The following is a 25,861-nucleotide window of genomic DNA, read 5'->3' as shown; positions in this document are numbered from 1 at the left end:
CCTTTCCTTCCAGAGTAGGTTCGAAGGTTCCTCATTCTGGCTATGCCAACAGCATAGATGGGAAATCCAAGGTACGGAGAGGCGGTATCCCTGTGGCCAGCAAAGCACTCTCCTCTTCTGCTCCCACGTGGCCAGAGCTCCACATCACCCTTGGGAGAATGTCCAGCTCTTTGACTCAGAGTTCAAGGCCCTGCCCCCGGGTGGCAAAATCCTTCTTTTTTACTTTGCCTAATTCTCGGTTACCCTTTGGGTCTCCTTTTGGTTGCCTTTCCCGGCATGAAGTGTTGACAGTTAGGACACATCAACTTGCTGTCAGAGTCCAAACACTTGCAGCCCTGAGCATGTCAGCCCTTCAGGCTGAAAGTGACTCTTACAAAGGGAGGGGACGCCTTTGCCCAGTATCTGAACACTGCGGACCGTTGAGCTCGTAGTTTGCTCAGGATATGAACACTGTGGACCGCAGATGACCAATAGGATACGAAGGGCAGTACAGAGAACGGGGGCTGTCCAGGAGCTCAGAGCAGGAGTTGACGTACTTTCTCTATAAAAAGTCAGATAAGGAATAGTTGAGGTTTCGCGGGGCATGCAGTCTCTCAGCCGCTCGACTGCCCCCTTGAAAGCCGCCAGACACAGGCACAAACGAGTGGGCGTGGCTGTGTCCCAATAAAACTTTATTCGTGAACACTGAAACTTGAATTTCAGATCGTTTTCTTTTTCTTTTTTAAAATATTTTATTTATTTATTTGACAGAGAGAGGCACAGCGAGAGAGGGAACACAAGCAGGGGGAGTGGGAGAGGGAGAAGCAGGCTTCCCGCTGAGCAGGGAGCCCGATGCGGGGCTCGATCCCAGGACCCTGGGATCACGACCTGAGCCGAAAGCAGATGCTTAACGACTGAGCCACCCAGGCACCCTTCTTTTTTTTTTTTTAAGGTTTTATTTATTCATCTGAGAGAGAGCGAGAGCGAGCATGAGCGGAGGGGAGAAGCAGGCTCCCACTGAGCAGGGAGCCTGATGTGGGGCTCGATCCCAAGACCCTGGGATCATGACCTGAGCTGAAGGCAGTCGCTCAACCAACTGAGCCACCCAGGTGCCCCAGATCATTTTCATATGTCACGAAACCCTCTTTTGGTCTGTTTCCAACCCTTTAAAAGTGTAAAAGCCACTTCTAGGTTACAGCCAGAGCTCTCATCGGCCAGCCCCTGGATGAGGCCCTCAACGGGCAACAAAGAAAGTATCAGGACTCGCTGTTTACAAAGTGTTGGAACTCTGCTCAAAGTGCTTCCAGGTCAGGCAGCTAAGACGTGGTATAGCAAGTCAGATACTAGCAGCATCTGACCACTGACAAATAACAGGTGTCAGGATTCGATGTTTACAGGGTATTAGAATGGAGCAAGTGAGGATGGCTCGTGAGGTGTCGGGACCCCCTTTAAGTTGGACCCAGCCCCTGGCTCAAGCAGCGCACTGACCAAATGGGGCACTGCTGCCCATTCTCAGAACACTGTTTACCGAGTATCAAGTGACAGGGGCCGGTGGCAGGGTATCGAGTCACAGGGCAGTCACACTGAGACTTGGGCACCGTGACAACTCTGGACACCAGCTGTTTACAGTGACATGAGACCGGCTGTTTACAGGGGACCAGCTGACCAGCTTCCAGATGCCAGAGTCCAGATGGCTGGTGGGACGGGCCCCTCTGCAGGCGTTTGCAGAGGGCCCTGGGCCTGCGGACCCCTCTTGCGTGGCTGCCTCCGGCACCAGGAGTGGGAATGTGGAAAGAGTTCTTGGCCCAGGCAAGGCGAGGTCTGTGCTCACTGAGGACCCCCAGGCTCATACCTGCTCTTTGGAGGCAGGAATTGAGCCTCGCAGGTGCTGGGTCCCAGGGTCTGGCTCGCATTCTCTCTCTGCTCATCCCTGGCTGTGCCGCCTTGCACACATCACTTAACTTCCCCGAGCCTCTGCTACCCTATCTGTAAAACGGGCATGATGATGGATCAAGGTTGCCAGTTAAAAATACAGGATACCCAGTTAACATTGAATTTCAGACAAACAACCAACAACGTTTTTGTTTTTGGGGGGTTTTTTTTGCACATGACCTGATTTTTATGTTGTAGTAAAACAGGTGCTATGGAAAGGAACACGTGGAAGCAGTTGATTTCTTCCGGTGAACACACCCATTGTTTTTTTGTTTGTTTTTGTTTTTAAGCTTCTATCTATTTATTTGAGAGAGAGAGAGAGAAAGAGCACGAGCAAGGGGAGTGGGAGAGGGAGGAGCAGACTCCCCGCTGAGCAGGGAGCCTGATGGGGGGCTCGATCCCAGGACCCCGGGATCGTGACTGCATCCGAAGACAGACACTTAACCCACTGAGCCACCACGCATCCCTCACACCCATTGTTTATACTTGTTCTGAGGCTTCTAACATGATGATACAATTTCCTCATATTACCGCTGTTCCAATATTGTTCTGTAGCCCACTTGTTGCCATCCCCACACATTAATCTATCGCAAGATTCCTAAAGGGATCGAACTCCCGCAGTATTCCTTGGGCATGTCTGCCACCATTTAATTTTGAGGATAATTTCTTGTCCATAAATTTTTTCCACTCGGGAGGGTGAGCTTTGCTTATGGTGTCTACTCAGCGAGCTCAAAGATCAAGCAATACATTTTCAGTATAAGTATATCCCAAATGTTGTATGGGATTTATTTATACTAAAAACCGCAAAGCAAATGAACAAGAAAATGAGATGTTCATTTGTCACATCTGCCTCTCCTCTGATGACGTCTTCCCGACAGGAAGTGGTAAAGGTCCTGAGGGGATCTCAGGCCAGGCACAGAGAAAGGGCCTGATGCATCTTAGCACTGATGTTCACCGTCCTTGTCTTCCCCAGGACCTCATCTCAGGGATAAGCCCAAGTAAGGTCTGATGATGAGCTCATAAATGCATCATGTGTCTCTGGGGAACAGAGCCTGGGTGACAAGAATGGCACCATTCAAGAGTTTCACGAGGATGTCAGCAAGGGGCTCTGGGCCACAGGAAGGAGGGGGGTTCTTCATTCATAGGATGTCCCCAGCACCTGGATGCCTGAAAGGCTCAGGGGAGATGTTGATCGAATGTAAGATGACATTCAATAAACAGTTTTGAATTCACTGTTCGATTCCATCACTCTTTATTGAATACTTACTGTATGCCAAGCACTCTAACTCCTGCTTGCCCAGGGCTCCCCATCAACAAGGGAGATGGATGTTAATGCAGTCATCATCATAAATGCCAAATTATAACTTGGACAAGACCTGCCAAAGGGAGATCCTCAGTGCTAGAACCCCCTGAGTAAGGCCCAGAAGGGCTTTCTGGGGGAGGTGACATTTGCCAGAGACCTGGAGGAGGAGATTTGCAGGTACAAACAGGGAACAGAGAGTCCTAGGCAGTGGGCACCGTGTGCACAAAGGTCCTGGGGTGAGAGGGAACATAATGATTTCAGGGGCTGGCTTCATGCCACCCCCAGCTCCCTTTGACAATTTCACGCTCCAGCAGATAGTCAAGGCTAAGTTTAGGATGGCCAGGGTCGCCTGGCAAGTCGGGCAAGATGTGGTGCCTTCAACCGCCCACACGCGGAAGGACAAAAGTCTGAGCACATCCTTGGCCAGGGGGCCGGGGGAGAGTGGTGGTGGAGGGGGGCGGCAGGTGAGATGAACAGCACCCAGCCCTGCCTCTGCACAGGAATTTCCTGAGCCACCTGCCTGCCTAATGCACCCTCCTCTGCACATTGCCATGGCTGCCTCCCAGGACACAGAGCAGGAAGAAGGAGATGAGACCACAAGCTGCTGGATGGAGTCAGGAGGCAGAGGGAAGAGCTTTGGGCTGCCCATCTGGGAACTCTCAGGACTGAGAACCAGGGCTGGGATGGCAACAGTAACAACCACTGTCATCATAGCTGCTAAGGCCTAAAAATGCCCAGCCGAGCCTTGCTGGGAACTACCTCTAATAGCCACAAAAGCCCCCAGCAGGCTGGTCCCAGAAGTATCCCCATTTTACAGACAGGAAGACAGATTTGGAAGGACAAAGCTACCGGTTGAGAGCTCACAGTGACCCCACGATGCAGCAAATCTTCGTTTTATGAATGGGGGGCTTAAACAGCAAACATGGACTTCTCACGGTTCTGGAGGCTGGCAAGTCCAAAGTCAAGGTGCCGGGAGATTTGGTATCTGGTAAGGGCTGCTTCTGGGTTTGTGGACACCCACCTACTCACGGTGTCCTCACATGGCAGAAAGCAGGGAGGGGAAGCCAGCTCTCCTGTGCCTCTTCTTCTAAGGGCACTAATCCCATCACAGGGGCTCCCCCCGCCATAGCTTAATCACCTCCCCAAGCCTCCCCCCAGCACCATCACATTGGGAATCAGGGCTTCCATTTATGAATGTTGGGAGGACACAAACATTCAGTCCATAGCAACACCCACCTTTCCTTTTTCTTTCTTTTTTTTTTAAGATTTTATTTATTTATTTGACAGAGAGAGACACAGCGAGAGAGGGAACACAAGCAGGGGGAGAGGGAGAGGGAGAGCAGGGAGCCCAACGCGGGGCTCGATCCCAGGACCCTGGGATCATGACCTGAGCCAAAGGCAGACGCTTAACGACTGAGCCACCCAGGCGCCCCCCACTCTTCCTTTTTATCCTCACATTTGAGGTGAGAAGATGGAGTCCCAGGGTCCGGGGCTGGAATCGGGGCCACTGGACCCTCTGGGCCATTTGTCTCCAGCCTCAGTAGTACTGGCTATAAAATGGGACTTTGGCCAATTGCCAATATCCATAGGCAGACCTTCACCCCAGCCCAGGGGACCGTGGCATGAGGCATCTCCATCTCCCTACCAGTTGAATCTATAACTCACTGTTTCTAGTTGGTAAAGCGAATGTGTTCATCCCGTATTTATTACTTATTGTATACCCGGAGGAGGGGATCAGCTGCAAGGGGGCTTTCTGGGTAATGGAAATCTATCCAGATTGATAGTTTCAGGATTGTATGCCTTTGTCAAAACTCATCCAGCTGTACTCTATACTGTATGTGAGTTACGCCCTAACAAAGCTGGCCTTTAAAATAGTTATATGATATTTTATTTTAAGTCTATCGGGAAAAGGCAACATCATAACAAAATCCAAATGCTTTGATACAAAGTCTTCTGTTCCAGGAACTTGTGTGATTGGTCATAGCTACGGAAGGATGAAAAATGCTCTTACTATAGTCTAGCTGTCCAGGTGTGCCTGTTCATGTTCTTTTTCTCACTTCAAAATAAAACATATCTGTATTTTCAATCATGTAAATATTAACGCGCTACGTACAAAGCCTTTGTGCAATACACACGACCACACTGTTACGTAAACACAGAAAAGAATTCATGAAAGCAGACAATTTAGGAACAGAGATATTACAGCTGTCAAAGCCACACTGCCTCTGTTTCCCCAGCTGTACAACGAGGTCATAACCCCCTGGCCACATGGGGACCGGGTGGGTTGGGGGTGGTACAGTAGGTGCTATCAAGGAGGGATAAGTAAATCCTGGGTTGGATTTCGTATCTTTTATCCTCTCTGCTGTATGTATTTGCTTTCTGCTGATGGCAATCCACAGATGGAGAGATCGCACATTGCACCATGTCCACATGCTTGAGCTGTTCATCTACAAGGCAGGCTTGCTTGCGTGGCACAGTCATGCCCAATGCACAGCTGCCCCTTGACAAGGTCCACTCGTGGTGCTGCTTCTATTCTAGAACAATCTTGGGGGTGTTGAGGAGCCCAGGCCGTTGTCCTGGGGCCCCGGAGTCCCCGGGTCATCAGGAGGTTGGACTCAGGTGACCAATGGAGGAGCTCATGGCCCTTTGAGGGAAGCTTTGGTGGGGGTAGCTGTGGGGACTCAGCAGTGTGGCTCTCAGGATGGGGGTTAATGGGCGGGGCAAGGCAGCCAGGCCCTGAGTTGGGCCCAGCGTGTACAACTCTGGCCTCATTCAGAAGTCCAGCCCGTCAACCATTGACTGGAGGTTCAACAGTGTGGCTCTTCCCACTCAGACTGGAGGCCCAGGGGTAGATGCAGGAGTTGGGGGAGGTGAGACATGGCACCCAATCCACCTGGGAGAGAGACAGACAGACAGTGGGAGACAAATGAGACAGACAGGGAGAGAGGACAGAGAGATGGGGGAAAGAGAGATAAAGAGAGACAGGGAGAGACAGAGATACAAGGAGAGACAGGGAGAGAGAGAGGGTTTCAAGGGTGATTGTGATTTTGGAGCTGGGCTTGTCCTGTGAGAAGCATCTCAGATCTTGGGTGAGGAGTGTGACCCTGGGATTAGCAGTACCCTAATAAGGTCGAGGGGGAAGGAGTGTCATGGAAATGGGGTCAGTGCCTCCTGGATCACTGTGAGTCTCAGGACAGCCCATGGGGTCACTGTGCGTTCTTGACTCCAGGGCATGTTCGAAATTTTCCATAACACAAAGCATTTTAAAATGATCTCTGGGCTCCTGGGTCTGATCCCAGGCCTAATGTCCAGAATGGAGGGAAATCTCAGCTCTTCCTGGAGACCAGCCCAGAGGCGCCAGAGTGGGGGATGCCGAGAAAACTCTGAGAATGCCCCAGGCCTGAGACAGAGGCGCCAGGCAGCCTCAAGGAGGCGGCTCGGAATTCTGCTCCTGGCATCTCCCTGCCATTTCAGGAAGAGGTGGTGCACACCCCCACACCTGCTGGGAGCGAGGCTGGAATGACCCGGGCAGTGATGCCTCTTTCCTTACCCTGGGGTGTCACTTGTAATATACAGAGTGCCCCCCCCCCCATGAGCTGCCTTCTTGGGAGACGCTGGGCGGGGGAAGGCTGGACAGGGGGAATGAGGAGGAGTGAGAAGTAATGGCCTGAGTTTTAGGGGACCTGGGCTCTCATCGCATTCCCTGAGACTGGGGGCCTGGGGCTGGCCTTATCATTGATGTCCCTGAGGAAATGGGCTGGAATCCAAATGACCAGATCTGGAGAAACCTATCATTTCACCAGGACAAGTCTCTGAACCATGGCCTCCACCAAGAGTGGGAACAGGAGGACAGATAGGCCAGGAGCTTAAAATGAACTTGATATGCACCCCCCAAATCGACAAGGGAAGATGCTCGCCATGTGAAAACAGGTCCAATCAAAAACAGACAAACAAAGCAACTCAGTGATATCAGGAATGTAGTGGGGGAAGCGATAACCGGGCGAAACAGAAGGTCAGTTGAAGGACTCCCTACATGGGAAAGAGAAATAAATGAAATAAATGGTGTTCTCAACCCTTCAGGGAAACAGAAATGGCTGTCTTAAGAGATCCCAAGGAGAGTGCCTGGGTGGCTCAGTTGGTTAAGCATCTGCCTTCGGCTCAGGTCATGATCCCAGGTTTCTGGGATCGAGCCCGAATCAGGCTCCCTGCTCAGTGGGCGGTCTGCTTCTCCCTCTGCCCCTCCCCCTACTCATTCTCTCTCTCTCTCTCTTTCAAATAAATAAATAAAATTCTTAAAAAAAAGAGAGAGAGAGAGAGATCCCAAGGAAGCAAGAGGGATGGTGGATGTACCATATTCATGGATGGGGAGGCTAAGGCTCAAAGGATGCTGATTCTCCCCATCTGAAGGTTTGGTTTTTTTTCCCCCCTCTGAAGTTTTAACGCCATCCCAATCAAAGTCACAGCAGGGGTTTTCCCTTGGGAACTTGATAAGATGATTCAAACATTTACCTGGAAGAGCTGACAATTGCAAATAGTCAGAACACTTACACAGAACAGGCGGTGTTACCTGTCCTACCAGATATGGGAACCCATGACAAAGCTTGCAATTAAGTCAGAGGGATATTGGCACAGGGAGAGACAGGTTGACCAATGGACTGGAATTAAATGCCCACAGACACTCTGTGCAGGTCAGGAATTTGCTGCAAGATGGAGAAGATCTATCCCAGCAGTGGGGAAGGGAGACTATTCTATAAAAGAATCTCTGAAGTGAGAGTCCATGTTGAAAACAATTCACTTGGGTCCTTACATCACTTCATACCAAAAACTCAGTCTTTGGGCCCAGTCTCTGCTTTCATTTTACCTGGCCTTCTCTGGTCTCAGATCTTCCCCCACCTTTCTCTTATCTTATAAGGACACTTATCATTGGATTTATGGTCCACCCTAATCCAGGATGATCATATCTCGAGATCCTTACCTTAATGAAATCTGCAGAGACCCTATTTCCAAATAAGGTCACATTCACAGGGTTCTGGGTGGATATGTCTTTTGGAGGACACCATGCAGCCCACTTCGGGAGACCCTTCATTTTAAGATCACACCTTAACACACTGAACATCCATCAGCCTGAGGTTCACAGGTCATGTCCCTGATGCTGCCAATTCTTGTTTGCCTCTGTGTCCCCAGCTTCTGGTAAGGATTTGGCAGTGAAGCGAATAGATTCAGTCTCCTGACAGCCAGGGTTTAAATCCTAGCCCTTCAGATCAGCAACCTGATCGCACTGTGCCTCAGTTTCCCCTAAAGTAGCACTGAAAATACCTGCCTGCAGAATGTTAGATTGTGGCCCCCAGTGTCTACCCAGAACCTTGGAACATGACCTTAAAGAGTGTTAAAAAGAAAACCACAGGCCCAAAATGGTTTCACCTCGGCCAAGTCACCACAAAGGGGCTTAATACCTAACCTAATTGCAGTTTCAACCTCCCCCAGGATGTAAGTCTTAACCAGTCAGCCGGGAATTTTCTGATCAGCACCAGTGAGCTGTCTGACATGTGGGCCCTCTCCATCCCACCCCCCAAGGGAAGAAGAGATAATCCACCTAACCAGTCCCCCTGCTCTTCTCCCTAAGGGAAGGTGGCCTTGCCTGGAATAACCCTTTCTTTTCTTTTGCTGATAACTGTCTTACCCCATCCTCCTTCCGGTAAAAACCATCCGTTTTGTACAACTCCTCAGAGCTCCCCTCTACTTGCAAGATGTGATGCTGCCCCATCCATGCATGGCTTGATAAGTCCAATTAGATCTTCAAATTTACTTGGTCCCGTTTTTACAAGGGTCCCTGCAGATGTCATGAGTTATGGATCTGGAGACAAGATCATCCTGGACTCCAGGTTCCTTAAATGCAATGACAGGTATCCTTATAAAAGACAGAGAAGACAGAGAGAGAGACAAAGCCCATGTGGACATGGAGGCAGAGATCGGGGTGATGCAGCCACAAGCCAAGGAACCCCACGGGCTGCTGGAAGCCACCAGAAGCCGGGAGAGAGGCCTGGGATGGGCTTTCCGTCTGAGTCCCCAGAAGCAACGCACCTAGCGACCTCTTTTGATTCCAGACCGCCGCCCTCCCCAACCCCCACCACCGCCCCACCGCCCCCGCCCCCGCCCCACCGCCCCCAGACTGTGTGAGAATAAGTTGGTTTAAACCCAGGCAGGGTACATGGGCATTTGTTCCAGCAGCCCCAGGAATTTCACACATTGCCTTCTACAGGGTTGTGGGGGGTGATAAATGAACCAGCACCTGGGACACAGCCTGCCAAACAGTAAGCACTTAACACACGCTCCCTGGGAGAATAAAATGTGCTAATTCAGCAAAGCATGAAGTAATTGTCGCCTGTTGATTGAATGAGTGATCCAAGTTCAGTGGGGAGGAGGGCTCGAGGCCCTCCCCGCACTCCCGGGCCCCTGGCTCCACCGCCCACGTGGGCAGCAGACCCCTGACCTCCCCTCCCCGCTCCGCCCCGGGTTGCGCGGCGTCCCCGGAGCTGCCGGCTTGTTGAGCCATCTCGCCAGCAGACGGTGGCGCCGCAAGCCTCCCCGGGCTGTGGCTGCGGTGGGCAGGCAGGCAGGCAGGCGGTTGGAGCCAGAAGCTATCTGCAAACCGAAACTGGGACTGAGGCTTTGGCCACCCACTTGTGAAGCCAGCGGCTATTTCCTCCTTGTGAGAAAGTCCCCCAGTGAGGCTGCATCGGGGAGGGGCAAGGCGAGTGGAGGAGGGCTGACTGTGTTCCCGGGGACCTTAGGAAGTGACGGCACCTTTGTGCCTCAGTTTACCCGCCTGCAACTGGGCGGCACTGGGTGGGGGGAAGGGAGGGATTTGGAGGCTCCTGGTTGGAGATACTGGATTCGGAGATGCTGGGTAAGTGATTCACCTCCCTGACCCTCAGTTTCCCCATCTATGAACTGGTGAGACCCACACAGCTGCTCTTTCCCTTGGGAGACATGAATCAAATCCTATCACCTGCCTTGAGACGTCCCAGGGTGCCAGTTGCTCTGAACGTGAAGAGCAACCCCCTCCCAGTGGCCGCCCCCCCCCGCCCCGGGCCCCAGGAGTCCAGGCTTGCTGTCCTCCCCACATCACCTCCCTACACCTCCTCCTCACAAAGAAACAAGCTCATTCTCATCTCGGAGCTCGGGCCTCAGGCCTCAATGCCACCCACTTCTTCCAGGAGGTCTGATGGGGGAAAAGACCCTCTCTCTGCTGCATCTGGCCACATGTCCTATTTTATTCATTCTGTCCATCTCCCTCCCTGCCCCCAGGCCATACGTCCCACTAGGGCAGGGATATGTCTCAGTTGTCCTCAGCTATGGCCCCATACCCCCGGCCCAGGGCCTGGCACACAGTAAGCGCCTGGTAAATGACTCTTGTTACAAATGTGATTGTGAGCACAATGATTAAGCGTATTGGTTTGACATGGCTGTGAACTAAACAGACTATTGATGGCAAGAGAAAAAGAAGGGCCATGTGGGCGGACATCTGAGCTGAGACCTGACTAGAAGGAGGTGCTGGAGACATGCGGGTGTCTTGGGGAAGACTCTCCCAGGCAGAGGCACAGCCTGTGCAAAGGCCCTGGGGCAGGAGTGCGCCGGATGTGGAAGAGTTTCCAGGAGGTCAATGTGGACAAAGTGGAGTAAGGGTTGTGTTAGAGTAGGCAGCTAGTTAGGCTTTAACAGGATGCCTGGAGGCCAGCAAAGTGTGAGTCATGGTCAGCTATCTGGAAAGTCAGAGGTCTGTTCTGGCAGCTCTCCAAAACAAAGCCACAAAAAGCCGGATCAAACTAGACGGACCCAAGACAAAGAAAAAGAAAAAAGCGCAAAACCCTCCTCCCCAAAAACTCTCCTCCCCAAGAAATAAATATTCCACCCCTTAGTTAACAACTGTCAACAAAGGATAGAGACCAAACCCCAGGCCCAAGAGCTCTCCCTTGAGCTCGCCTGCTCTCACATCTCAGAGAGTGTAATTTCACTTTAATTGTATGTTCCTTCTCGCACCACTCCACCGTTATGTCTGGTCTCTCCTTGAATTCTTTTTTTTTTTTTTTAAGATTTTATTTATTTGACAGAGAGAGACAAAGCGAGAGAAGGAACACGAGGAGGGGGAGTGGGAGAGGGAGAAGCAGGCTTCCCGCCGAGCAGGGAGCCTGATGTGGGGCTCGATCCCAGGACCCTGGGATCATGACCTGAGCCGAAGGCAGACGCTCCACGACTGAGCCACCCACGTGCCCCTCTCCTTGAATTCTTTCTTGCAAAGAGACCAAGAGCCTCTGGCAACATCCTGGGATGGGTCTGGGAGATGGGAAACAGCAAGACCAGCAGGGTCCTGTGGCTACAAGGCGGACTTCGGCTTTCACCCTAAGGAAAATGGAAGCCATAGAGGGTTCTGGAGAGAGGAAGGACGAGTCTGACTCGGCCACCACAAAGGGGAGATTCTATGGGGGCTGAGAGCAGAAGCAAGGAGACCGGGGAGGCAGTGCCTGTGCTGGTCCCAGGAATAGATACCGGGGCTGGACCAAGTAGGGAGAATGGGTCAGGTTCAGGAGCAGTTTTGCTGGAGAATGGAGAAGAGAGTCAAGGATGTCTGTTTGATCCCACATCACAGGGAGGTAAACTGAGGATCTGGGGGTAGAGGGATCTAGGTAAAAGAGAGACTGAAAGCGACAGCAAGAAGTGAAGAGGTGGCCAGGGTCTGGGAGGGAGATTCGGGGCCTCCTCTGACTCACCAGGCCAGTCAGCCTCCTCCTGATACAAACACCATAGCTCCATCTCTGATTTTCTCTATAATTTCAATCTTGTCAGAGGGAAGACGCTCACCACTTATGGTTGACAATCAGCCTAACCCAGCTTCACACAGGTTCATTTACTCCCCTCAGCGACTCTGAGACCAGGGCACAATCTCTGTTTTACAGAAGGGGAAACTGAGGCCCAGAGAGACAGAGCAGTCATGCTGGTTGATGAGTGGCAGAGGGGGGAATTGAACCCAGGACATCAGGCTGCAGACCCTATGGTTGGGATTCCTGGGGGTTGGGGGGCGGGGCAGAAGCATCAAATGTCCCACCCTGGAAGGTATTCTTTAGTACCCCCATTCAGATGGGGGCCGGGGTGGGAGCCCCCCAGGTGTGCTAGGAGTTCACGTTTCGATCTGTATGGCCTTCCATGTCTGTGGTTGTAGGATTGTTCGCTCTTCCATTCATTCATTCTTAGCCACCTTCAGGTTCCTGCCTTGTGCGGGGAGAAGTCCAAGGTCCCAGGTTGGGAGGGTTCGGGCCTAAATTCTCCTAGTTCCATAGAGTCCAGGCCAGAAGGAGGTACCCAGAGCTGGGGGTCCCCAGGGGTCTGGGGGTTTCCTGAAGAAGGGACCCTCAGCCTGAGACCCCCTTCCTGCGCCACCACCCCCACAGTTAGGATGAAAGGCAGGGAGTGGGGCCAATGAGGCGCTTCGTGGGTCAGAGGCTCCCCCTTAGACCCTGCCTCGAGCCCCACTCCTGGCTGGCACCAGGCAGCCTCCAATGCCGCTGGGACATGACTTGGGCCACCCGCCAGACCACAGCCACTGGGAAACCAGCTCGGGGAGGTGAGAGTGTCGCTGCCCAGCCTTCCCCGGGTGGAAGCGTTTGCAGTAACTATTTATGGGGCAGGCCCAGGGGACAGCAGACTGGAGCGCAGTCTGAAGCCACGGAGCCTGGTGGCTGGACCAGAATGACCACTGATGCCCCTGGGGCTGGAAGCTCTGGATGAGACTCTTCGTGATACAGGCCTCAGTTTCCCCAACTAAAAACGTGGTGGCGGGGAGGTGTGCGTGTGTGTGAGACTGTGGATGTTGAGCTGCTGGGTTACTGAGGTTTGAGAGGGATTCTTACACAGTTTGGGTCTTCTGGACAGCAAGTGGGGGCCCCAGGCTTCCTGGAGGCACCCCTGAGGCCACAGTGGGGACAGATGCAGAGACATTAGGATCTGGGCTTTCAGGAGGCGCCTAGACTGACACCCCCCCCCCCCTGCTGGCTCAGGGGTAGTCTGCAAGATCCTCAGGCAGGCTTGAGGGAGAGACAGGGAGTGAGAGAGATGAGGCGGGAGAGAAAGGGAGAGAAACGGGAAGGATGGAGGGGGGATGCAGTCAGGGAGACACAGGCCCTCCCCTGCCCTGCAAATCCATGGGAAGCTGGGGGCTCAGGATCAGCCCCCCTGACCCCTGGACCAGAGCAGCTCCGGAGTGGAGCATTAAATCTCTGTGTGCTCTTGAGCAAACCATGGCTTTTTTTTTTTTTTAAGATTTTTTTGTATTTATTTATTTGAAAGAGAGACAGCACAGAGACAGAGGGAGAGGGAGAAGCAGACTCCCCGAGGAGCAAGGAGCCCAATGCCGGGCTTGAACCCAGGACCCTGGGATCATGACCTCAGCGGAAGGCAGACGCTTTACCGACTGAGCCACCCAGGCGCCCACAAACCACGACCTGAATATTATCGTGGATGACGTTAGCGACAGCTTCACCTTGCTCCCTCTCCCCGCCCCCATTCCACCCATGGAGAAACTGAGGCTCAGAGCGCCCCAGGCTGCACAGCCAGCTGGGGGGTTGGTGCCGAGCCAGGGCAGCCCCGCATCCGCCAGACGTTTGTGCGCAGACGGTGTGACCCTCCCCCCGGCCCCCCACCCGAAGGCACATCGGCGCCTGCCCCCTTCCCCCACCAGCCCTCCCGGAGTGTTTTTCTTCCCTCCTCCTGGGTGTTTTGGTTTCGGCAGGAGTGGCCCCGCGGTAGCAGGCGGTTCCCGCCGGCAGGGTCAGCCCAGGACGGGCGGGGAGCCAGGAGCAGCTCCCGGCCAGGGTGGGGAGGACTCAGGGCACGACCCACGCCCTCGCCCCAGCACGCGGGCCAGCAAGTGCCGCCTCCCCCACCCCACCCCGCCCGGGTCTTGCTCGGTCCACCGAGACAGTGGGGCCCAGCGCGGTCGCGACCCCCACGCGCGGCCACAGGGGGCGCCAAGGGGCAGGCGGTTCCGGGCGGGGTTTCCCACGTCGGTGCCAAGGTTCGGTGCGCTCCGTTCGTTATTAAACATGGATGGAGGCGGCTGGGTGCCTGCCCGGGAGGCCTCGCGGTTGGGGGACTAGGGCGCAGATGCCCCAACGCCAATGGGAGGGGGTTTGCGGACCAGAGGGAGGCGCCGGGGTAGGAGGATGGGAGAGATGCGCGAAGACCAGGCGCATTCTTGGGTATGACACCTAATCACAAGCAACCAAAGGAACAAGAATTTGATGAATTCTCCATCAAATTAAAAAAAAATGTGTTTTTCTTTCTACAAGGACACTTTTTTTTTTTTTGACAGAGAGAGACACAGCGAGAGAGGGAACACAAGCAGGGGGAGTGGGAGAGGGAGAAGCAGGCTTCCTGCAGAGCAAGGAGCCAGATGCGGGGCTCGATGCGGGGCTCGATGCGGGGCTCGATGCGGGGCTCGATGCGGGGCTCGATCCCAGGACCCTGGGACCATGACCTGAGCCGAAGGCAGATGCTTAACCGACTGAGCCACCCAGGTGCCCCTCTACAAGGACACTCTTAAGACAGTGAAGGGGTAACCCACAGAGTGGGAGAAAATATTTACAAATCTTCTGACAAGGGATCAATATCCAGACTATATAAAGACCTCTTAGGACTCAATAATAAAAAGATAAATAACCCAATTCAAAATAAGGAAAGGATTCAAAGAGAGATTTCTCCAAAGATATAATAAATGGCCAATAAGCACATGAAAAAGTGCTCAACTACCAGCAGTCCTCAGGGAAAGGCAAATCAGATCAGAGTGAGACACCACCTCACCCTAGGATGGCTCCCCGCCCCCCAAAAGGGAAATAACAGGTATTGATGAAGATGTGGGGAAATCTGAACCCTCACACATTGCTGATGGGAATCCGGCAGCACCTCAAGAAGGAAAGTTAAACACAGAATTACCCTATGACCCAACATTTGTACTCCTAGGCAGATACTAAGAGAACTGAAAACAGGTGTTCACACCAGAGCCTGTAAACCATACTCACAGCAGCGGAAACGATTGCTCACAATCGCCAGAAGGTGGAACCCCCCGGGGTGCCCATCAAGGAATGAATGAAGAAATAAACAGGGATCCATCCACGCAGTGGAATATTATTCAGCCATAAAAAACAATGAGGTTCTGATTCATGCTACAACGGGGATGAACTTCAAAAACATGATGCTGTTTCTTCCACAAAAGAACAGACACAAAGGCCATGTGCTGTGTGATCCCCTGGATAGGAAATGTCCCAACAGGCCAATCCATAGAGACAGCAGATTGGTGGTTGCCAGGGGCTGGGGGAGGCGGGAGGGGGAGTGACTGCTCATGGGCACAGGGTTTCCTTTTGAGGTGATGAAAATGTTCTGGAATTAGACAAAGGCGGTGATTGCACAACATTGGGAATACATCAAATGCTACGGAATTGTTCACTTTGCAAGGGTGATTTGTATGGTATGTGGATATCTCTAAAAAAAAAAAAAAAACCACGGAAAAACAAAAAAAGGAGGAATGAACAAAGGCGCACAGTTGGGGGCAGGGCATCCCTGTCATCTGCAGGGCTCGGGCAGTTATGTGTGAGAGGCCAGGCCACGGCTGTCCTGTGTGTCATCTCCCACAGCCCAGGGTCCCCGGGGGCCGCTGATACCGCAGCCCCATCCTGGCTCGAGGGCCGAGACAGAGACAATGTTTCTTTCTGACCAAACCCAGAGGCCACTGGAGAAATAGAGGAGGGAGGTATCTGGGGAGGTAAACTGAGGCAGCCTCTCTCTCTGATAAGACTTAAGAGAGGTAGAGACAGAGGAGAGGGAGTGAGAAGGGGCTAAGGGCTCTGGAGAGACCTCCTTATCCATTTTACAGACCAGAACACTGAGGTCAGTAAGGCTGAGTCACCTGCTCCTCTCAACAGCAGCAGGAAGAATCTTTGAACAACTCACAAATTGGGCCTCAACAATCCTGCTCCAGGACACCCCCCCCCCCAGCCTAGGAATAAACCCCCTCGGCCCCAGTAGTGACCTCTATCCCCCTGGCTCACCCACTTCCCCATCAACCACATCTGCTTCAGGGCCTTTGCTCTCTCGTTTTGCTGACCTCCCCTCACCATCTTGATATCACCCCCTCCAGGAAGCCCTCTCTCACCCACTGTTCTTCACACTTTCGCTCGTCACTCTCTCGGGGTTATTGTAACTCCCTGTATGGTGATTAGATTAGTGTCTGCCTTCCTCACCCCACCAGAAGCCCCTCATGACAGAACTGATTCCGACCTGTATAGGACAGGGCTTGGCATACAGTAGGTGCTCAACACTGACTTCACAAATCAAGGAATGAATACAGATGTGAAATGGGGTCTACTACAGTCCTGACTCCTGGAGCTTCTGGGAGGAGCTGAGGGATGGACATTCAGAGGGCCCTAGAGTAATGAGTACACCGCAGGTGCTCAAAAAACATGGGGCCAGGGCTCCGCTAAGCAGGGTTGCTCAACCCATTGAGGTAAGGACCCCAAACCAGTGCTCTGAACCCCTTCCTATTATATAGACAGGCAAACAGAGACCCAGAGGGGTGTCTCCCAGATATATATAGATATATATAGATATAGATATAGATAGATATAGATAGATAGATAGATAGATGATAGATAGATAGATCGATCGATCTAGATCTAGATGGTGGGCTTCAGGCATGGCTGGATCCAGGGACGAGGGAGCCATCTGTTTGGGCTGCTGTCCTCCCTGAAAGCTTCTTTCCCAAGGCAGTTTCAGCCTCCCTTCCCCCCCCCCCCCCCAGTGGAAGCAAGGTGTCTATCTTCCCCATTCACAACCACAAGAGTTCCAGATGGTGCTCAATAAATGTCTATCTCCTACTCCTTGGACCCAGGGGGCTGTGCCTAGGTGTGGGTTTGTTAACTCCAGGGTCCACCAAACAGGGTTCTGTTGTTCTGTGTGGGCCCAGGACTGGGGCAGCCTACATGGGGGCTTTTTGCTTTCCTGGAGGTTTTACAGGGGCGGTAGGGGTGGGTGTGGGGTCCTGGACTTGAGGGGGTAGTTCTGAGCCAGGGGCTCAGGTCACTCCGGTCTTTTTTATGAGGCCGCTGACCCAGCATCCCTTCCTGTCTACCCACTTGGTCCTGCCACCAAAGAATGAGAACTGATTCACAAGGAAAGGCCTGCCTGGCAGGGAGGTGGCAAATTCAAGGGAGGGAGCATGCGCGGAACAGGGAGCAGTCACTGAGGCCAAGGCTTCTGTCTCCCCATCTAGATGCATATATGGGAAACTGGGGCCCCCCAAAGGGGCGGAGCCTGGACCTCTAGTCTCCCAGCCTGTGGGGCCAGACCCCTCTCACCCAGAGGCTTCAGGTCCTTTTGCCACAACCCAGTGGTTCTGGGTTCTAATCTCCACCCCTCCCTCCCCCTCCCGCCCCCACTTAACACCGGAAAAGTCTGTTTTGCAAGCTCCGCAGCGGGCGGCGGGGGGAGGGTCCCCCCCCCCCCCCGCACCCGGTCTAGGCCTGGGAGACGCGTGTTGCTGTTGCCACCTGGTGGCCACGGGGGGAATCCGAGACGACTCGTTTAACAATGGGAGGAGCTCGGGGAGGAAGAGGACGGGAAGAGGGCAGATTCCGGGGCTGAATGGGGGGCACGCGTTCTTGCTGTGGAGTGTTGGGTGTCAGGAGAAAGGGGGAACCCCAATTCCCGACCTGAGCCCTGGGCGAAGGGCCGATGGACCCCTAAGAGGGGCGGAGCTGGGGGAAGAACCAAGGCTCCTGTTTTGGGGGGACAAAACACACCCTCTCGGGCCGTCGCTCCCCTTGCCCAGTCCTGACTCTGCGGAGCTCCGAGTGATCATCCCGCTCTGTCTCCCCCAGACCGGGTGCTCCTGGGGGCGCCCAAAGGGAGAGATGAATAAATGCATGTGGAATGAATGAATGAACTCCCCTACTGGGGGGTTTTGAACAGTCCGTGCAGGTTTCAGCCAGGGGAAAGTTACGCAACAGAAGGCCCATTTATTAAGCCGTAGACCCCTCTCGACAGACCTGCGAGTTCAATATTATCCTCACCCCCATTCTACGGGGGAGGAGACTGAGGCTGAGGAGGGGCCAGCACCTCCCTCAGAACGCTTAGGGCCCCTCTTGTTTTCCCACGACTAGATCCTCCTCCGGGGCTGGACCCTGCAGCGAAACAGAGCTCTGTGCCCGGACTCCCCGTCGAGTGCTCCTGGGCCACAACATCCAGCCTAGGGTCCTAGGATCAGCACGAGCCCCCCTCTGGGTCCCCCCTCCAGTCTATTCCCCATGGCAGTCAGGGGGTGTGGCGGCTTCCTTTTCATGGTGGTTCCTGGGTTCCCACCACGGGGCTGTGGCACAATATGTGCTGGCCGGAGGGGAGGGGCCGGGACGGGGAAATGGGGTCTGGGTCACTCGGCCCAGGTTTGACTCCTGCCTCTGCTGCCCTAGCTTCAGGCTAGCCACTTGCTTTCTCTGAGCCTCAGTGGTCATATCTGTAGAGTAGGATAGCCATGTACCTCTCGAGGTGGTTACGGGGAATCAGGACATCACGTGAGTGTCTAGATGGAACAGGCTGGGTATGCAATGTTTGCTTAATAACCAGCCGCCTTCCGTCTTCCTGCCTGAAGGAGGAGGCCGACTTCCCCCTCTCTCCCTCAGGCCTCCAGGCCCACGTGCGAAGGGCCCCTGAATATGGGGGTCTGTATCAGGTCTCCCAAGGGCAGTGAGAGTCCAGCCACCTGGGCAGGGTTGCCCTCCAGACCCTCCTGCCTGCCTGGCCCCAGAGCCAGAGTCTCAGGGTGGCTTTGCACCTGTCTCCTGTCCTCCAGGGGCAGCTCTGTGTCCAAAGCCAGTTCAGGAGTGCCCCGAAGGAGCTCTGTCTTCACCTCCCCAGCAGGTGTGTCCAGGTCAGTTCCCTCACCTTTTTCCCAGGACGTGTTCACCACCAAGGCCTCTTTCAGGGACACCTCCTCTGGGAAGTCTGCGGGGCTTGCCCACTGCCAAGCCTAGATAGGAAGGGTGGGGCCAAGGCTCAGGGCAGGGCTCTATTTTCCAACCACACAAGGGGCAGATCAGGTTCCTGCTGGCTTAATTCCCTAAAATCCTGAGACCAATTTGAGGATCAGCTCTGCCTCAATGACACCCCCCCCTTCATCCCCTTTTAGGAAGCCCCCCTACCCCCACCCTCACACACACCCCATTTCTCTTTGGGAAATCATTGCTCCTCTTCTCACTGTTGATGTGGTTGGGCCTTGGCCCCACCACAAGTTGAGTGATGGACGTGTGACCTGGCCCAGCCAATCAGAGCCCTCTAGCCCCTGATACCCACAATAGGCTCCGATGAGCATGTGACCCCACTAGGCCTATCGGTGATGGCCCTGAGACTTTTGCTAAAGTGAATGGGGACAATGGACACCCTTCTTCCACTGGGGAAAGGCTGAGCCTGAGTGGGAGGGAAGCCTGCAGGCAGAACAGCAGTCCAGACAAATGGATGCCCAGTCTCTGGATTCCTAGACCTAGCCATGCCTGAAGCCCACCGTCTGGGGAATCCACCCCCCATCCCCCATCAGGCTCCCGTTTTGTTGAAGCCATTTTGAGTTGTTTCTACTGCTAGGAAATGACCCACAGGAGGTTCCTCTCTGGGCCTCTGCTTGCCTATCTGTGAAATAGGACAGGGTTTTGGAGTCCCTGTGTCAGTGGTTAGGGGAGAAGAAAATGAGTTAACGCATGGCCATTACTCTTGCCCAGAATATAGACCCAAGAAATAGGACTTTAAATTAGAAAAGGAGCCCTTACCTGCTTGCCCTGGCTGCTAGGGAACTCGACCACAGTGCTGGCGCAGGGTGTGGGCAGGGGTGGGCACAGGTGCCGCACAGCCCTGGGGAGGGGAGGAAGCTGGTCAGAGGAGCAGTGTTTTCTCTCTGTTCTTACTTTTTAATTGTTCTGACTTACTCTTTTCATCTCTGCTAGGTTATAAAGGGAGAATGGATGTGGATTGGGGGTGGGAGGTGCGGGAGTCTGACAGACCTGGGTTCAAATCCCAGCTCTGCCCCCACTGCTGGATACCTTGGGCCTGACTCTCTGGGCCTCAGTTTCCTCATCTGTAAACTGGGCACAAATACCGACTCAGTGTGAGCAGTTCCTATGATCACTATTGCCATTACGGATCATCTTGGGGGAGATGGTGCAAATTACCTGTTCAGGCTGAGGTACCCAACGACGCCCAGGAGAAGGATGCTGGCGAAGCTCCCCAGAGATACGAGGAGTATGGACAAATCGAACAACCGGGAAACCTGGACTTCTGGGAGTGGGAGAGGTTGAACTGGGGGAGGGACCCCTGCTGCCTCTCACGGGGAAGGGAGCTGGGAAGGAGTTGCTGGGACCCTCCAGCAACTCCCTGCTGACCATGGCACGCCGTGGGTCCCTCTGTGCCTGGCTCCTCATGTGTGAAGCAGAAGGCCAGGGAACCCACTTGCCCCGCATCTGCAGGATAAAGGCCTGGCGCACAGGGCTCAGGACACTGTAGCTCCACGTGCCCGCAGGTTGTGCTCACGTGATTGCTCCCCTGGACCCAGACCTGCCGCCCCATGCTAAGCCTGACTCACTGGTTCTCTTGAGACCCGACTGCTCTATAAGGGCAACAGGAAAGGACCATGGCAGGAATAGGGATCATTTGGTTTCCAAATATCTTCTGGCCACACACCCCAAGACAGCGGAGCCCACCTCCTTATCTTTGTGACAAGAGAGACACTCATTCATTCATATTCATTCATTCATTCACTCAACAAATGGCCCCCGGCCCCCTCCCCCTCCCCTGGAGCCCCCAGGCTGGGGGAGGCAGAGGCTGGACACAGACACCCTCACCCACTCCCAAGGTGTCAGGCCAGGAAGGAAGGATTGTCACAGCTAGGGGCGGGGGGAGGGGAGGGTGGGCACCCAGGGAAAGCATGGAAGGCTTCCTGGAGGAGGAAGCTTTTGAGCTGAGTTTTAAGGATGAATAGGAGTTAGCGGGGAGAACAAACATCCCAGGCAGAGGGGCCTGCATGGGCAAGGCAATGGGAGTGTGAGAGAAGGTCTCTGAGGGGAAACTGCACAAGGAGGGGGGAGCAGAGTGGGCTGGGACCTTCTCCTGTGGGAGATACATGGGGAGCAGGGCCAGGGCGGGGCTGCCTGCGGAGGCTCGGGATGGGGCAGTGCATGCTGGGTACATACCCAGGCCCTGCTCTCCTACTCACCGATGCTGAATGGCTGGGGTTGACTCCAGGCGCCCTGCAGTGTCGCTGTGTCTGCTCGAACCTGCACGGTGTAGGCTGTGCCAGCCCGAAGGCCACCAAGGGTGACCTGGGTCTCTGTGGGCTTCACGGGCAGCTCTGTGGGAGGGAGGCAGCCCTGGGTCCCCAGACTCCCTTTACTCCCAGGAGGCCAGGCTCAGGGGTGGGATGCCCAGGTCCTGGCTGGGCAGCCACACCCTGGGAGTGGTAGTGGGGACTCAAGCACATTTTGCTGAAAATTCTTTTTTGTTTTAATTTAAGATTTATTTATTTGAGAGAGAGAGAGAGAGAGCATGAGCGGGAGGGGCAGAGAGAGAGGGAGAGAGAATCTCAAGCAGACTCCGCGCTGAGTGTGGAGCCTGAGGCAGGGCTCGATCTCATAACCCTGAGATCACCACCTGAGCCGAAACCAAGAGTGGGATGCTTAACCGACTGCGCCAGCCAGGAATCCCTGCTGAAAACTCTGAATGCACCCATTTACCTCAACTTATTTGGAGGAATATTCTTCCCCAAACTATTTAGTGAATGATGCTATCTTCCTCAAATTCTGACCTCTGCTGGCTCCTTGCTCACTCCCGGACCCAGCCCCATCGTCCAAGCTCCCTAAAGGTTCAGTCGCACCTCAGGGCCTTTGCACTGGCAGTCCACCTCCTCTACCTTGCTCACCCTTTCCCCAGATATCCCCATGGTTTCCTCCCTCTCTTTCTTCCCGTCTTTAGGGTGAAGATCAGCATTAACTTTGCCTATCTTGCTTCCTCAGTGTCCCTACAACCTCAGCACACAGCAGGACCTCAACACACGCTGTGGAATTGGATGGCTTTAACAAATAAAGCTCTCCGTAAAAATCCTTAAAATGAGAATACAGTTGTTGGCTGTTATCAAGAAGAAAACAATTCCTAGAACCCTAGGTCTATATTCTTCGTATATACATATATTCAAGAGGAATATTCTTCAAAAGAAATTGGAGCGGGGGGAGGGGGGAGGGGGATTGGTCAATTTGGCCAATGGGCATTTGGCGCATTCATCTTCAGCATTTTGACTTACGACAAATCGGTAAAAGGGCTGCTTCCAGCTGCGCCACCCTGAATAAGACACTGAACCCCACTTGGCTTCCTTTACCCCCTCTAAACAATGGGTGGTCAAGCAGATGGCAGGATGTCTGTGTTTCTGAGGTTAGAGCATCCCCCCAGCAAGCCCCCCCCCCCCGGCATTCATGCCTTGACAGGTGCTGGGTGCTTGGTGAGAAGGCAGAGACTCGAAGAGGCAGGTCTTGCTGGCCTGGCCTGTTGCTGCAGGAGGTGGCTGGGTGAGGCCGTATCCAAAAGACTGTGTTCCCCGCATGGAAGGTGGAGCCCCCAGTGTGTGAAACGACAGGAAACCCCAGCACTGGTGAGACTTGCCCTGTACGTTCTGCTTTCTTTCCCTCCCAAGGGGCAGGAAGGAGCACCTGACTGAGCCCAAATCCAGGCTTGCTTAACCCTTGGGGGCAGGAATCCCTCTCCAGGCCTCAGTTTCCCCATCTGTGAAATGGACACCATCATCCCGCTCCATGGGAGTCCAGTTGCCGATTCGCACGAGGGGTTGTGATCCATACACGGAGTCCATTGTGAGCCCACAGCTGCTGCCCACTGGGCCCTCCTGGGGGTCCGGAAAGGGCAGTCTGGCCTCTTTGAGTCGAACAACTCTTGTTTTATGGGTGGGGAAACCAAGGCCCAGAGAGGGCCCGTGAGGTGCTCAGGGTCCCCTAGCAAGGCAGACATCGACCCCAGGCCCCCTCTTCCCCCCACTCGGCCCGCGCTGCCTCACGTACCAGACATGAGGTTGCCCTCCTCATCCTGGAAGCGCACGACGTACTCCTTCAGGACCCCCGGGCAAGTGCTCAGCGGGGATGGTGTCCAGTCCACAGACACGGAGTCCTGGCTGAGCTTCTTCACCAACACGTGTTGTGGGCGTCCGGCCCCCGAGGCTGCAACTAGCACTATTGCCATGGTCAATTCCAAGAGCACTGGCGGAACGTTTCCTGCCTGCCCAGCCTGGCACCGTCCAGAGACCCAGGGAAGCTTGGCAACAGAGTCAGGCGGGCCTGGGTTTGAATCCCGGCTCCACGACTCAGGCCCCATCGCTGCCCCTCTCTGAGACTCACTTTTCTTATCTATGAAATGGGGCAATGCCGCTCGGGGCGGGGGTGGGGGGGGCTGTCTTCGGGATCCCCTGGGACTTCTGCACGCCTGGCTTCTGGCCAAGGCCTGACTCAGAGTAAGGGCCTCTAAGTGTTCGTTCCCTCCTCCCGACACCCAAGGCCACCACCAAGCCCTCCAGAGAGACCACCTTGCAGGTGTGGGCTACTCACCATCGCCCCCAAAGTGATAGGTGGACAAGACCGTGGACCACGAGATGGGCTTCTCTGGGCGTGGAGAGGCAAAGATCGTGATGTGGTAACACACCTTCTGCTCCATAGGTCCTCTGCTCCAGCTGTAGGTTGCTAGAAGGATTGACAAGGCCCAGGCCGGTAAATAGGTTGTATCTCCACCTCCGCCTCTTTGCACTGGCCGTACCGCATGCCAGGAACTCCTAGAGCACTCCTGCTCATGCTTCAAAGCCCTTGCACCAATGTCCCCTCTTCCAGGATCCCTTCCTTATTCTCCCCTTAGCCCATCTCCCACCTGCAGCCCAGCCCGGACTCTATGGGGCCAGGTGCGTCTGGATCCAGCTCTTGGCTCCCAAGTCTAGGAACCCGTCAAGGGCCAGGCTGAGGCTGAGGTTTCCGGGGGCCCTGGCCAGGCCCAGGGTAGGCAGTGGGAGAGTGAGAGGCTGCCGGGGCTCTAAGGCTCCCCCTTTTTCTCCAGAGGCCTCATTAATTTGCCACCAGCATCTTGTGGGCTGTCACCTTCTTTGGCGCCGGTGGCTGTTTAACAAACACCCTGGGATGTGAAACTCATTACCTATTGGGGTGCAATCTGCCCGGAGCTATGAGCCCTGACGCCTCAGGACACTGGCAGGAGGCTTCAGACCCGCATGGGTGGCAGGTTCCCACCTCCGCGTGACCTCGGGCAAGGAGCAAGACCGCTCTGGGCCTCAGGCACCTCACACGCACAGCCCCTATAGGTTGGAGCCGACCGGGGGCTCTAAGGGAGGAGGCAGAGGCGGGGCTACTGACGTTACGGTACCCATGCCGGTAGGGTCCGGGTCCTGGGGCGGAGTCAGTGCGCAGTTGGTAAGGTTCCTGTCCTGGCCCTGGGGCTGCCACTCAATGCAATATGCCTTGGCCCCGGCCTGGGCTGGCCAGTGCATGGTGGTCCCATCGGCTCCCACACTGATATTCAGAGCCCCTGGTTCTGGAAGCAGATGAGAGAGGCACATCAGAACAGCTGCTCCACTCCCCTCCCGCGCCCCACCCCACGCCCGCCGCAGTCCAAGGCTCCCAGAGCCCCATCCCACCCTCTCGCCAAACTCTAGCCCCACAGGGCTGCGAGTTTCTGTATCTAGCTCCGTCTCCTCAATCCTGGGGGCTGCCGGGCTGGGGGCCAGGCACAGAGGCAGGGTTAGGCTAGCAAGGGCGGTTTGAATGAGTTAGGTCTGACCGTGAGTTCCGTGCCAAAACGCCCACCCTCTGTGCTGCCTGTACTGCCCACCTCCCCCCCCCCGCCCCCCGCCCCGCCCCACCAGCCGGGGAGCATCTCCTGCTCTAGCAGATGCCCGGCCTCCCACCTTCTGCGCCCCCCCAAGCGGCGGGTGGGTGTGGTGCAGGATGGGCCTCCCAGACCGACTAGAGCTCAGTGGCCTGAGGACACACCCACTCGGTCCCCAGGGCTCATCTCTCCCCGCTCCCTCCAGCAAGGGCATCGGCAACAACCTCAGGGAGGCGGGCACTGTTTCCAATTCCAGGGACAACTACCATTTATTGAGCACCAGCTGTATGCGCCAGGCCAGTGCTGAGCGCTTGACGGGTGCCACTCTGCTACAAAGTGGGAGCGTGAGCCCCCCAATCATACAGAAACTGAGGCTCAGAGAGGGAGAGCCACTGGCTCACGGTCACATAGTGGGGCCATGACCCAAACCGGGCCAGGAGCTGACAGACTCGTGGCCGTGCCACCATGACAAGGGGCTTTCTGTCTCTGAGCCTCAGTGGTCTCATCTCTGAAATGGGCATCACTGTACCAGCCCTGTCCTCACAGGACTGCTGGGTGCTCGGTAGGCCCAGGACCAGGGTGAGGTGAGTGAGGCACGCATCAGGCACAAAACTGGAGGCACCAAAGAACTCAGTCATCACGATAAACACTGTTTCGATGCAATATTTTTTAAGAATCAAAAAA

The 25,861-nt window shown here is 54.7% G+C and overlaps 1 protein-coding gene and 1 pseudogene across 1 annotated transcript in view; both read right to left on the bottom strand.

The window, feature by feature from the left end:
- Positions 1–493: 493 nt before the first annotated feature.
- Positions 494–25,861, bottom strand: part of IL12RB1 (interleukin 12 receptor subunit beta 1) — a 36,952-nt gene continuing 11,584 nt past the window's right edge. Inside the window, exons 10-17 of the mRNA XM_034997090.1 lie at positions 24,716–24,883; positions 23,899–24,030; positions 23,359–23,526; positions 21,513–21,647; positions 20,473–20,578; positions 20,074–20,155; positions 19,199–19,283; positions 494–541 (exon numbers count right to left, since the gene is read on the bottom strand). Of these exons, the coding sequence (XP_034852981.1) occupies positions 516–541; positions 19,199–19,283; positions 20,074–20,155; positions 20,473–20,578; positions 21,513–21,647; positions 23,359–23,526; positions 23,899–24,030; positions 24,716–24,883 (902 nt within the window). The 3' untranslated portion in view covers positions 494–515. The remainder of the gene's footprint in view (positions 542–19,198; positions 19,284–20,073; positions 20,156–20,472; positions 20,579–21,512; positions 21,648–23,358; positions 23,527–23,898; positions 24,031–24,715; positions 24,884–25,861) is intronic.
- Positions 2,327–2,999, bottom strand: LOC118005255 (annotated as a pseudogene).

Source organism: Mirounga leonina, unplaced genomic scaffold (assembly GCF_011800145.1).
Source record: "Mirounga leonina isolate KUSES-001 unplaced genomic scaffold, KU_Mleo_1.0 Mir_94, whole genome shotgun sequence".
NCBI classification, from domain to species: Eukaryota; Metazoa; Chordata; class Mammalia; order Carnivora; family Phocidae; genus Mirounga; species Mirounga leonina.
Note: the sequence above shows the minus strand (reverse complement) of the source record. Positions and strands in the feature narration are given on the sequence as shown.